Source organism: Excalfactoria chinensis, chromosome 4 (genome assembly GCF_039878825.1).
Source record: "Excalfactoria chinensis isolate bCotChi1 chromosome 4, bCotChi1.hap2, whole genome shotgun sequence".
NCBI lineage: Eukaryota > Metazoa > Chordata > Aves > Galliformes > Phasianidae > Excalfactoria > Excalfactoria chinensis.
In genome coordinates, this window is record NC_092828.1 from 84,358,516 (window position 1) to 84,372,623 (window position 14,108).

At 43.1% G+C, this 14,108-nt stretch overlaps 1 protein-coding gene across 5 annotated transcripts in view; it reads left to right on the plus strand.

Moving 5' to 3' along the window:
- Nucleotides 1–8,595, plus strand: part of LOC140251931 (integrator complex subunit 6-like) — a 30,307-nt gene extending 21,712 nt beyond the window's left edge. For 2 of the 5 annotated variants that reach the window (XM_072336134.1, XM_072336135.1), the window contains 9 exons: nt 393–487; nt 1,216–1,326; nt 2,898–3,113; nt 3,568–3,691; nt 4,232–4,374; nt 4,531–4,762; nt 5,624–6,016; nt 7,060–7,153; nt 7,581–8,595. In XM_072336134.1, coding sequence (XP_072192235.1) covers nt 393–487; nt 1,216–1,326; nt 2,898–3,113; nt 3,568–3,691; nt 4,232–4,374; nt 4,531–4,762; nt 5,624–6,016; nt 7,060–7,153; nt 7,581–7,680 — 1,508 coding nt within the window. In that variant the 3' untranslated portion in view covers nt 7,681–8,595. The remainder of the gene's footprint in view (nt 1–392; nt 488–1,215; nt 1,327–2,897; nt 3,114–3,567; nt 3,692–4,231; nt 4,375–4,530; nt 4,763–5,623; nt 6,017–7,059; nt 7,154–7,580) is intronic. The other 3 variants (XR_011903492.1, XR_011903493.1, XM_072336136.1) reach the window with 3 other exon arrangements.
- The last annotated feature ends 5,513 nt before the right edge of the window (nt 8,596–14,108 follow it).

The following is a 14,108-nucleotide window of genomic DNA, read 5'->3' on the forward strand; positions in this document are numbered from 1 at the left end:
CTTCTCTTACAGGGGTTTGGTCTAATCAGAATCAGGGAGTCCCTGATGATGCAAGAGAGAGACAAGGGAGGTGAAGCTCAACAGGTGAATGAGTCTGTTGCTGCACCTTCCGTGTTACCGGTAGCTGTGCACAGTGTTTTAAGTCTGGCCTACCTTGTAAGTTTGTCTGTAATAAGAAATTGTTCTGGACTGTCAACCAAAGCTAGGACCGGAGGTTCCAAAATCCTTCACACCTAAGGTTAAGAACAGTTTCTGTGGGGAAGGCCCATTGGGAGATGGGAGGAGGGAGAAGAAAAGCTGGGTGGGGGAGAACTTGGCAGTTAATTGGTGATAATGCCACTGGTCTGGGACTATATAAACAAAACCTTCTTTTGTTGTTTTCCTTCTTGCAGATGACTTGTTTAAGGTTCACAAACTTAAGCCAAATCTGAAGTGGAGACAGGCTTTTGACAACTACTTAAAAACAATGCCTCCTTACTACATACTGGTATGTTCCTTTTCTCCTTTTGTGCTCCTGGGTATAATAATGGCTTATGTGACCAGAATCCTGTGTGCCATACCTCTTCCTAGTAAATTTTGTTGACATAATTGCAGTGAAATGTTAGGCATTAAAACGTTTTGTTTTTCAGAGGTATGTAGATCAGGTCTAACGTTTTTAAAAGAAAGAAATTTCTTGTAATACTGAGTATCAGTAACAATATCAATGTAACTGAATGTGTTTTCAGATCACTAAATGAGCTTTGATCTGATATACTTTAGACTGTAACCAAATTTGGCATTATTTTAATAACTTGGTAAGGAAAGTGCAGATTTGTTTGTTTGTTAATGTAACTGCTAGACCTTCAAAAGCTGATGCTAAGAGAACCGGCTGGGCCAGATAAAGGGTGGTGGGAGGAACCATGTCACCTTTTATACGTAGCTTGGACAATGCACCCCAATATGGACTTGCATCATCCCGGCTATTCTGGTACTGAGCCTCTGTGGAAATTACACCATGCCGTGTGGTGTGTTGGTAATGTGGCACAGTGTCCATTGCAAGCTAGTTAGATTACCAAACTCATGTCACCTGTTATCTGAATAGACTTGAATTTTAGTAGCCAAAAGTGGAAAAGCTAGAGCACTAATCCATGTGCCTTAGCTTCCTGTAATTGATCTTATACAATTTTTTTTTAAAGACTTACTCTCTTACTATTGTGTATTTTGTTTTCCTTATAGCCATTAAAGAAAGCCCTAAGGATGATGGGAGCTCCAAATCTGATATCAGATAATTTAGATTGTGGACTTAGTTACAGTGTTATCTCTTACCTTAAAAAACTCAGCCAACAGGTAGTATTGATAAAACCTTTGCAATTAGAAGTGCGTTGATTATTTAGTTTGTGGTAATCTTATTATAACACAGTTAATCCCTGTGGGAGTTCATATGGGTGTTCAGCATACATTGTGTCTAGGATTGGGTGAGCATTTCCACCACAGATACAGATGAATTCGAGAGTGACTTTGTAGCTGGAGATTGTGCCTTCTGTAAGCAGTGGAGGGGAATGAGGAGACCTCCTCAGCTGCATTTTGAGTGCCTGCTAGACCTTTGCATTCCAAAGATCATCACTAATTGGATTTATGACTGCTCTTGCATTATTCATCAGAGCTGAAGTCAGAGGCTTGCTGTCAGTTTTGCATTTGTTCCATGGATACCTTAGCAATGTGTACATTCCAAGCAGTGCACATTCCTGTCCATGGGGAGCAAGATCATAATTTGGATTTTATATCTGAGCTTCCTGTTTCCTTCAGGTCAAATCCATTATGTGTGTTGTGTCACCTGATGGAAAACAGTCCTATGGATCTTTCTCTTTTTGTCAGTCACACCCTTTTGGGTGTAACTGCCTGAAAGCTGTGCCTCCTTAGCATGGATGGTTCTTGCAACAGTAGCTTAATATCTAGAAGTCAGTTGCAAAGCAGTGCAGCCCTTAGAAATCACAAAGATCCTCCACCTTAAAGAATGCACAAAGTATGTTCCAAAAGCCTCTGAATGACAGAGCATCTATTAGGCATAAAACTTCCTGTGGTGTTTTGGTAATGTAATGACACACAAATTCTATTATTTGTCTACAATATGGAGTAGAAATGGTTTGAAATGGCTACTGTGGTTTTCACAGACATTATCAGGACATGAAACAGTTTAAATGTGTTGCATGCAGTATATGCTCCTACATAGGGACAAGCGATTCCAGAACTCTGGTGTGTTTTGTCTGTCCTTAAATTCAGAGTTTCCCATAAACAGTGAAACAAATGCTGTAGAGGATGAGATCTGGGGGAGAAGCGGGTTGCAATCACCATGCTTAATACAGTACAATCATCTCCAGCTATAATGAGAAAACTTTGTTAATTGAAGAAGTAATGTGTTCTGAGAAACTTAACATGAAGCAAATACCTGTAGGTTCAACTACTGTTCTCCCTTACCTTCATGCAAGCCTAGTACAAAACCTTAGTTATTGGGTTGTATCAAAAAGAAATCCGAAATACTGTTTTAAGCAGAACTTGACGTTAACCTGAGGCATCCCACCTCCAGATAGCCTTTGGTTTTTCCCATTTAAAAGTGATTTTTCAGGAGCACAAAAAGAAAGTCACAGACTGGCAGCAAAATCAGGGACGTTCACAGACCACCTACTGGCATATAAATTTAGATAAGCTGGCTAAATGTTTTTTTCTCTATGCTAGCACAGTAGGAGTTTATTCTAAACTAGGTCTAATATATGTACTCCAGTATATCCCGGGGTGTGTAGGTAGTTCTCCCATTTGTCGAGTGGTTGGGAACCAAATTGTGGATTTATTCTGTTAATGTTTTATACTGAAAGACTGCAATGCTTGCTCATTCTTTAACTCGTGATGTGATTCCATTTTAGACAAAAATAGAGTCGGAACGGATAATAGGTTCAGTGGGTAAGAAAGTTCCACAAGAAATTGGAATAAAAGTGAAAAATCATTCCAGTGGCCTCTCCTTGGTACACAGTAGGGATTTTAAGCAACTGCTTCAAGGTATCACTGGGGAATCTCCACTGAGACTGGCGGAAATGAATGTTAAAGAATTTGCTGGCTTCCACATAGGACTCTTAAACAAGGTAAACAGCGCAGTGGTCTGAATGGTTAAGCAGTTGCTTTGTTTTCAATGAGTAATTTTTATGGACTTAAAATAGATGGAGGAATAGAAGAAGTGCTTTTGCTGAATTCTGACAAATGCATCGTAGATACGAAGAGTGACCAGAGGAAATGCAATTTTTTTGCATGTTCTTTTGGGACATAGTTCGGAAATCCCAGTCTTAAGCAAAAATTACTGTGTGATGATCTCTGCAGAAGGCAGCTAGTGCCAGTCCAGAAATTATTGCTATTAGCTTTACTAAAACTAAAAGCACTGTTGGAAAAAAACTGAGTCCATTGCATCTGGTTATGAAGATCTGAAGTTGCTTTAGAAGAATTGTTTTTAGTAGTTAATGTTACTACAATTAATGGAGGAATCGCTCTGTGTGTGAGTACTGGTGGGTTAACTGAAGGCTATTTGTTGTATTGTAAAACCAGGATTTGAAGCCGCAGGCGTTCAGGAATGCATACGATATTCCTCGTCGCAGTCTGCTAGATCAGCTCACCAGGATGAGAACCAATCTTCTGAAAACACACAGGCACATGGTGGGGCAGGATGAAGGTATTTACTGCCACTGTTACTCATTAACCGTTTGGAAGAGAGCACAGCTATTTAATTGACTGAAGCAGAGTTTTCTGTCCTGCATGTAGGGAGGAAGTGGACCTTGCATCTGTTATTGAGTCAATCATTATCTTTTTCTAGGCTCTGAAGGGGGAAGAATGAAACGTTTGCCCTCTGACAGGAAGTACATTGTGCTTGCTTTGAGTTTTGAAAAGAAATGTTGTGGAAGAGATTTCCCATGCAATAAATAGCAGTAGACCTGTTTTTATAGTGATGGCGTGAGCAGAGGGGGACAAATATCACTTTACCCTTGTTAATTAAGTGCTGGTGGTCTGAACTTGCAGCTGTTGGAATAGAGATTGAACTTGTTTATTTTTCATTCTTTTGCCAGTTAAACTGAAATCTTCAAACCTTATTTCTGAAGCTGTAGTCTTTTACTTTTCTACTTCTTAAGTATTGACGCTTGCAGTTGAAGTGTATGAGGCTTTTACTGCCTTAGTTTTAAGGCAGACTACATTAAGATGTCTTGTTCTGCTGCAGACTGCCTTCACAGTGTTCCTGTTGCTCAAATGGGAAATTACCAGGAATACTTGAAAATGATGCCTTCACCCCTTCGAGAGATTGATCCAGACCAACCAAAAAGGCTTCACACATTTGGCAATCCATTCAAACAAGATAAGAAGGTAGGATGAATCTCGTTATCTGCTGTATTGTTATTTGAAATCCACCTGAATTGTTGCAGAGGGAATTAATCTAGGAGGTGATAAAGCAATATATATGTTTTCTTACTTGTTTTGTATACATGTGTGTTTATATATATATTATTTATTTATTTTCAGGGAATGATGATAGATGAAGCAGATGAATTTGTTGCTGGGCCTCAGAATAAGATTAAGCGTCCCGGAGAGCCAAATACTCCAGCATCTCTAAAGAGAAGGCGTAGCATGTCACCACTGTTGAGAAGGCCACAGTCACCACCAGTTGTAACAAATCATGTTGGTGGGAAAGGGCCGCCATGTGCTTCTGGATCCCCAGCACATATGAACCTCAAAGGTGGACCGACAAATAAAGGTATATTGAGTATATTTCCAGGCTAATTCAAAAGGGTGCATAAGTTTTAATGTTGGTTAGGATAGAATTTCTTTCGTTGTAGTGAAATGGGCTAATCTTAGAGTTGGTGAAGTCCTGAATGAGCAATAATTTGATGAATTGTTATTAAAATGAGCAATAATTTGATGAATTGTTATTAAAATGAGCAATAATTTGATGAATTGTTATTAAAAAGTTCTGAAGCCTTTCTCCAAGGTGGTTTGGAGCTAGCAAGCATTTCATTTTAGCTCTTAGTTCTCATTTGTGTATTCTGCAGCGGGGAATGGATAGGTCAGGAAAGAGAGCGAAAACAAATACAGTTATGTTTACATACCTATTGCAGCTGAGTCAAGAGAATACTCTTATTTGCTGGAACTAGGAGAGGAAAAACTCCTTTACTGTCAGAGTGACGGAGCACTGGAACAGGCTGCCTGGAAAGGTTGTGGAGTCTCTCCTTCTCTGGACTTATTCAAGACCCATCTGGTCACTGACCTGTGCGACCTCCTGTAGCTGAGTTAGCAGTGGGGGCTGGACTCTGATCTCCAGAGGTCCCTTCCATCCCCTGCAGTTCTGTGATTCTGTGAATTTTAGTTTCCTTAGAAGTCACAGCAATGCAGTAGGAATTCAGAAAATGATGACTTTGTGACAGTTAATGTCAGATGGTATCATTCCTAAGGGAGATTTTCACTTGATTGCCTTAATTATTGGATAAAACTGAAGAGTTACTCGGCAATATCTGATGACTTTACAGTGCTTTAAACAAGGAGGACTGCAGAGTAACTTCCTTTTTTGCTTTTGATACTGAATTATGCAGTAATAATATGCATCTTTTTTTCTTTGTAGACACCACTAACAATATTGTCCAAGATGGTAATGGAGAGAAGAAAGCAGAAAATTGTCAATTGCTGGAAAAACAGATAGATGGCTTATCTGTACAAATGGCTCCTTCTGTTCCAGCTGCTGTGGGAGATGATGAAATGTTACCCAATGACTTGGACTCTCTACCTGATGAGTTCAGTTGTTTAAGTGAAGATGGCTTGGATCACAAACCGGGCACCAATGCACTTGTTCAAGGGCCTCTAAATTACGGTGTGGCTGCAGACGACCAAAAACAAGTGATGGAGTCAACATCAGAATCTGTGCCAAATTCCTTTAAAATAACACCTACGATGTTGGAGGGAAACAACGCTGATATCAAAATTAAAGTGATGAAAGAGGTTCGCAAACCTGGAAGAAGTAAGTTCTGTATTATATATTAAAAGTGAGCTAGGGATAGAGAAGACTTCTTTCATGTCAGAAGCCATTAAAATACATAGAACTTTAGATTTCAAATTATTTCTGATAACCTGTATATGGGCAGAAGAGGAACAGGAAAGGAGGCAGGTCCTTAAATGGGAGGGCAGGTGAGTTGGCAGCAGTGCCCATGAAGATGAGTGCCAAGTGACCTTGCTTTCCCTTGAGGTTAGATTAACTGTTGTAAGAAGTATCTTGTGAGGCAACTTTCACATGTTTTATTTTTGTGTTGCCAATGATATTATGAGACTTGATATTTCAGTAGTGGAAGGCTAGCAGGCAGAAATGGCTGTCTTAGACTTTCTCCTCTGTTGCAGCGCTTCTTGTGTATATATACCCTGTGTACTTTGTTCTGTGTATGTCAGAACTTGTGATTGAGGGCAAAGGTATGTAGCTATGAGGGTTGGTTCGTCTTGAAATGTGATTGATGGAAAGAGAATATTACAGTTAATGGTGCAGTAATATTTTATTAGTTTGAGTGTAATTAGTGATGGAATGCTGTAGTAAATATTCATAAGAGTTAAAGACTACAGTTCATTTGTTCTCTATTTTCTCGTAAGGTTTAATAATTCCCCAAAATCTAAATTGTTAGAAAAAGTAACTTGGCACGTTGGCTTTTGTTATGTATGCAGTAACTCTAGCTAATGTGTATGCTGTAGGACTCGCCATAGGCATAATCTTTGAATTCTTCTTAAACTGTGAATGTCCTCACTGTAGTCTCTATCCAAGTGAGTTATTTCTACAATTTAAACTGCTGAGTATTTTTCTAATGCGTTGTCAAGCGCCAGTAATTAGTACAATGGACTATTCTTAACTCTTGATATCACCCGCTTTCTTGCGCACAAAGCTCATGTTGGAGATTGTTTTATTTATGTGTATGGTGAGGTTTGGAACTCTGGGCTTTGTTTGTTGTTTCCTTTGACTGTTGTGAGTTAATGAACCTGAATTTGAAGGATATATTTCTAAACTGTTTGAATTTCTTTTAGATTATGAAAAAATCTTCTCTCTTCTTGAGGAAGTACAAGGACCTATGGAAATTCAGAAGTATTTCATTGAATTTGCTATCAAGGAAGCAGCAAGGTTTGTATAGATAAAAATGACTTGGTCATAAATAGTTGCTTTTGATGACAGGAATAAAATGAAAACATTTCCAGTACTGCTACTTTGTTGTCCTATTTTGACCTATTTCAATTGGTGTAGTTGTTGTAGCTGTCAAACTGCCCGTCAGTTTTCTGGAGTAAATGGCCATTAGTTGAAGTTCAAATGTAGAACAGAAAGATGGTGGTTATGGAAGAAAGACCCAACATTTGTCTTGAGTTGGGAATGGTGGCTGTATTAATTTATTAAGTTACATTTGCCATTCTGATGCCTCAAATACAGGAATCTCTTCCATGCTGGTAACAGAGGCTCTGGTGGTAATATTTGTCATAGCTAAATAATGTTGAGTTGTCAGGCTGTTGCTTTTTGGGGGAAAAAAATAATATTAAATTTCTTTCTTTCTCTTTAGGTTTAAAAAACGTGTCTTAATACAACACTTAGAGAGAATACTAGAGGAACTAGAGTTCAACAGCCTACCCAACAGAGTTAATCATGTCAACAGTAGATAATAGTTTACCAGCCAGACGAATACGGACCAGGAATGAGTTTGCTGTGCCGCAGAAGAGTGGAAGAGAATGCAGCTGTTGCCGTCGCCATCTTGGCAGTCAACTGATTTTACTGTCAGAGTCTGAGAAGAAGCAGTGGAGCTTTAACTTTACGAACCTCTATCGGCAGAAGCTGGGCTATAACCTTAAGGATTTGCAATGAAAGGTGTGGCTTTTTTCCTGTGGAGGGTGCTATTTGCTCAACAGGCTGAAGAAAATAACCGTTGCTGCCCCTCCTGCAGGTGATGAGAATTTACTCATTTGAACACTGTCATTAGACATTTTACGTGCTATAGGCGGCAGGTTGCACTAAACGGGGCACTGTCAAATGCACACACTGTCTGCATCGTGGAGAGATCCCATGTGTTCCCCAAAAAAAAACCCTCCCAGAAACACCTGCACTGGTAATATTGCATGTTGCCACCACAGAGACAAGGGTCTTGTTCCTGAGAACTACTAGCCATGCCTTTAAACTTGAGATTCAGTGTAGATTGAGAGTAAAGAAACTGCTATTGTGTTATTGAAAGCTAAAGACAGCCCTGTGACTGTTACCACCTGATGGTCACTAAACAATCTACCTCAGACTCTCTTCTGTTTTGTCTGCAGACATTATGAAAGTGCACCTGAGGCTTCCCAGGTCCCCGACTTCAGTTCTCTTTCATCCTGTGAGGAGGACGGAGATTCTTCAGGTGGCCTTGGCACACGCTGTGCTTTGGAAGCACTAAAAGGAAACGCTTTTAAAAACGTGTATTTTAATGTTCATACAAAAGAGATTATTTTGAACAGTATTGTTACCAGATCACTAATTTGATATTTTAACTGTATAAATTTTTTTGGAACATAATGTATATATAAAATAAACCATTTTATTAATTTTTAAGAAGTGCTGATCTGAGGAGTCTGTAGCGGGCAGCATTGAGTTCCACCAGTTGTCTGTCGCCAACAGACTGCTGCTATGTTTGTAATTCCTCTCTGCACGCCCTCAAACTCAGCTCACGGTGATAGCTGCAGAACGTGTTGCTTTTTATCTTCCTATGGCATGTGGCCTGGGTTGCCTGCCCCCATCAGTCAGTTCAGCTTCTGCAGGGTGCACCTTTCTGCTCGTTATTAAAGGTTCCGTCTTAGCGAATCCTTGGTTACCTGAGTTGGTATCCTCTCCTCTATTCCTCTTGTCAAAAGGTAATCTTACATTCACAGAACATGCCAAGAAGACTGAAGCAGCAGCCTGTAATTTGATTCTTCCTTTTAGCAGCACCAGTAAGATGCCAGTCACAGGTGGCTCTTCAGATAACTCTGTATTTTCAGCTGTTCACTTACAAAAACGTCCTCTGACCCTTTAACAGCTTTGTTTTAAAAGACAGGATGAAGTTGTGCTCATGTGATCGATCTCTTTATGAAGTGCAGTGAATATCCGAAGGGTTCTGCTTGATCAGTCAGCGCAAGAGGCAGGGAAACAGATAAAAGCTGGTGACCTGAACTTGTGTTCCTGCTGGTGTTTTCAGTACTAGCCAGCCTGTGGGGTGTATTTTCCTTCTTCTCCAAAGCAGCCGTGTCCCTCTGGAAGAGGTAGTTTGACCGTCGGAATTATACCAGTGAGATTCAAAAAGGGAATAAATTCCAGCAGCCGCAACTCTGTTACAGTGTCATATGGATGAAGTGATACAGGGAAAGAAGTTACTGTAAACTCTTAGCTGCTATTTATCTGTACAGTTGGAGATATTGTTAAAAGATGCAGTGATACCTCAGAGATGAGCGATACAAGCTGGGAATTGTCTCTTCAGAATGGCTGTGTGGAAGTTGTATGTCACTGCAGTGGGCCTCCCATGCCTAATGTTGGACTCTTGAGATGGAATTTATTTACAGTAGGTCCCATGTACTGCATGTACGTGGTTTTAAAGTGCACAGTTGTGCGATGATGCTGTTTTCTGAATAGTAGGTGGTGGTAAGAGGAGATGGCCTTCTTCTGCTTAATTCTTACTTAATTTTCTTAACTGGTTTCAGAGCAGAGGCAGTTTTTAGCTGGTGACCTTGTTTGTGTAGTATCTGAACGTACTCTTTTGATCTGTGATACAGTTGGCTGCCAAATCAGTTACAGGGAGATGGTGACCTTGTTTGGAAACGTGTACATCAGAAAATGCACAGGAGCGACAGAACAATCCGTACCACTCCAGAGCGAGAAATTTTCCTCACCTCACCGCTCTGAATGAAATGACTTTGGGTAAGAACGTCAGAGGAGAAGAAGCTTTACACTGAACTGAATGTGGATCTTCGTAAGACAGGCGGAAGACATGCCATCTTCATGGATTGTGTCAATGAAAAGATGAAGAAAACTCTGGATACGCGCATCCCAAGTGGAGCACAAAGTGAACATTGTTTGCTTGGGAAGCCAGTGGATGTCGACAGACTCGTGTTAAGGACAATCTGAACAGAATCCTTTGTAAAACAAACAACCTTGTTTGATGTGGGTGGCAAATGCATTGAAAAAAATACAGCCATGGCTTTTCAAATAGCACAATTCCCTTTGATGTTCAACTGGGGCAGCCAGGAAGGGTTGTGCTGGTGTCAGGCCTTCCTTCTGGTGCGTGACCACTGCAACTGTTACCGAGTGTCTGGTCAGCTTCTGAGCAACATGAGTGTCCCGTGGGATCAGGAAACGGGTGCAGGCTGGGGAGTGGGAATGTGTCTGTAGATGGGATTTGGAAAGCTGTATGTGCTGTGCGTTTGTTGAGCCCTTGTATGAGATGGAAGTAATGCAGTGCATCTAAGGTGAAATGTTAGGGGAAGAAAAGACAACGCAGCTACAGTTTGTTGTGTACAGTTTGGTGTGTTTTCCACGAGGAGCGTTGTTCAACAGGCTGAATTAATAAGTGTATCTTCCTGCTGAAGGTGGAAAAGCTGTGGTGCTCTGGTGTCCCAATATCTCTATGTGTTCAGCTTTTCCCATTTCCGGACCCTTACTGGGCGTCTTCAGTGCTTGTTGTCTTTATTCTTCTCTTATAAACATGAGGTCTTCCTCTTTCCTAAGGTGAGCCTGCAGCCTTGCTGCTCCCAGGGCCCACACTCTGACAGCAGGTGACTCTTAGGTGCTTCTGTTCCCAGATTGCTGTACGTTAATGATGTGCAGGGATGCATTCTTCCCCAGGCCTAGCCAACGTCAGAAGGTGGCTGTCATCACCCAAGATAATAACAGCTGGAGAAGCTGTTGCTCAGCTATACTTGGCTTTGCAATGGTTAGGAGGTTTTGTATCTCCCTTTACAAGGAAAAGTAATTTGCTTTGTTTTTCTCCTGGTAGTTTTCTCTGGGTCCTGCCTGTGAGCTGGCTGCCTAAAATGGCGGTCATGCAGCGTATTGAACTTTTGCTTCTTTATTATCTGCTCAGAAGCTTCTGATGGAAAAAATAAGAGTGGAAATGGATTGTCTAATGGAAACAAACCATGAGAGTTCACAGAGCTGTACTGGAGTGTTTCATAACAGCCAAGATGGCGATATCACACCTTTAGCAAACGGGCTCTGGAGCACTTGTCCTGAAGAATATGCAACCTAGTTAAGCTGGAAATGAGGCCAAAGACACCTCAGATCTGGCAAAAACAGCATTTGGCAGAGATCTGAAGGAAGGATGTTAGTCACTGGGGTTAAATGGAGCTACTACTTTCAGGTCTGCGAAAACAAGCTCCGAAGTCAAGTGGAAAAGGAAGAAACAGGAGGAGAACGCTCTGGGATTAAAACTTGTGGCCCACAGGAGTTGTGAAGTTGTGCTTTTAAATCTGAATCCTGCCATCAGCTTTTTGACTGCCTTACTTAACAGAGGCATTGTAGGTGGGGAAGACTGAACCAGGACCACCGGATGTGTGTGACTTACTGGGCCGTTCCGGTCCAGCTGCAAATGATCACGTTTACTTCATCCCTGGAAGCGGCCTGCTGGCTTGGCTTTAGTGTTGATGCTTTTCTTCTCTCGTGTGTTGATGATGCAGCTGTCTCTTGGTGGTAGCTAACGCAACTTGGAGTTCTGCATGAACCCTGGTGTTGTCCATCAGGGAGTGCAAGTTACGGGGTTTGATAGAGCTGGTGGGAAAGGCAGCTGCCTCTTGGGTGCTGTAAAAGCCAGTTCCGTTGCATCTGCTTCATGCCTTATTTAAGAAGCATAGGAGACTCTTCTTAGGGCTGGGAGTGCAGACGTGGTGACTTTAGTGGCTGGTTGTTGGGATTTCAGGAGAATAACGTGATGTGGAAGAGATTGAAGTGCTGGTACAAGCTTGTGGTCGGCTCAGTTGGAGGCTATTTTCAGGTGTGGTGAAACAACATCACAGTGTCTGCCTGCCCTGGCTTGGCAGCCCTGTGTGGGATTTCCTGGAACAGAGACTGCTGATACCGTGTAAAGAAAAGGAGCCATTAAAGTGAGTTGGGGAGCTGCTAAAGAAGCTGCCATCTGTATTTTTGAACTGGGACCAAAGAGTGCGCACAGTTCCTGGTTAAGCTGATGAGAACAGTTTGGTCTGGGAAAAAACACGCTGGAATGGAAACCCCCAGTCGGATTTTTGCTGCAGATTTATTTGTTTTCTGAGAGCTGGGGGAAGTTTTATCTCCATGTCTGCAATGGGAGTTTTGCGGCTATTTTTGATCCTGGGATCAGCTCCAGTGGAAGCAGCCGAATCCTTGGCGTTTTTGCTGTCACTTCAGTCACTGCCACTCCTCTCATGCAAGCAGTCCTATGTAGAATGTATCACGGAGCCATTGCATCCTTCAGGAGGGACGTGGTTGGAACCATCCCACTGAGTGGGCCGATGGATGGACGGTGGCTGGGTGCAGACCTGGGTGCTGTCTCTAGAGGTGGTGGTAGTGGTGTGGGCAGGTGCTGCGTGCACAGCTTGTTACACGTAAGGAGTGGTTGGCATAGCTGGGCTCTGAGAATGGGGCGCTGAAGGCTTTGTGTCAGTTCTTCTTGCTGTAGTAGTTCTTGGTAATGGGGGACTCGGGGCTCGAGGCTGCTTTTATAAGTCGGACAGGAATAACGATGAGCCTTCCTGCTCAGGACTGAGAAGTGATACAATTTTTGCTGATTGCACACTCTTATAATGCAGCTGCTCGACAGTGGCAGCCCAGCCATGGAAAAATAACATCAGTTCTTGCAGCTATTTCCCAGTCCTTGCAGCGTATTGCAATCCCTTGTGCACAGCTGGCACGTTCAGCTTCGATGGCGTTTAAGTGGCTGATCTGAGAGCAGCTCGGATCCTGGTTGCTTGCAGAATTGAGAGCTCAGATTGTTCCAGTTCATCTGCAGTTGGGTATTTTGGAAGAGGGACAGACCATCTCAAGGGCTTCTTGGGCTGCTGGGTAGGGCGTTGTGGCACTCCTCCGAGAGCATCCTAAAAGATGGATGGAGGGACTTACCTGAGGTCGTGTCGTGTGTCACTAGCAGAGATGATAAAATCAGTGTCCTAATTTGGTCTCGTATGCTGAATGCCTTCCCTGGTGTTGGAAATCCCACCGTAGGGCAGCACGCAGGCTGCAGGGCCCATCGCTGTCGGTGGGGCTGAGTAGAGCTGGAGAGATGGGGCTGGGACAGCGGGAGGGAGGAGGGCTGCAGAGGTGTGGCCAAAGGCCGTAGGCTGGTCTGAGCTGCCCCAGCACTTTGTCTTTCTCTGCTGTTATAAAAGCGTGTTTTAAATTCATCTGGCATCCCTGGACTTGGTGCTTTCTCCTCTGCCAACGAGCAGCGGGCAGAGCGTAGAAGCCACGATCCAAAGCAGTCATTAGTGGGAGAGGAGATGGTGGGGGACTGGCGAGCTCTAGAAAAGGCCATTTGGAATACATCACATTGAGCAAATCCTTACGCAGGAGGAGCGGTGAAGGGCAGCAATACCAACCCGGTGTGCTTGAAATGCTGCGGCAGCACCATTGCCTCGCCTGGGGCTGGGTGCAGGCAGGGCGTGCAGGGGCTCAGTGCTGCCCTGGGCAGGGAGCTTCACCTGCTGCAGGTGAGGTGAGGTGAGGGCAGGGAGCTGGCAGCGTGTTCCCCAGGGGGAAGGCGGTCTGTGGTGAGTCACAGCCCGGGCTGAGAAAGGAAGCTGCTGCTGGGTAGGCTGGGCGCTGGCTTTTTCCATAAGTGAGTGCAACGCAGCCCCAAGCAGACTCTGACTTCACAGGGAGACTGGGAGCTGCCTGGGTTCCAGCTGCAAAATGCTGCGTTCATGCAGGTGTAACCACAGAGCACTTTCCTTCCTAGGGCCTGCATTGCACCTCGGGACTCGGTGTGCTCACCACGTTGAGGCAGGACGGGGCCAAGTGAGCAAGGACATGGAGGGGACTGCTCTTGTCACAGTAGGAAACCCGTAGGAGTTTGAAAATGCCAGTTAAAGCTCTGCCCTATCCATCCTTGGACATCTGTGCCCAG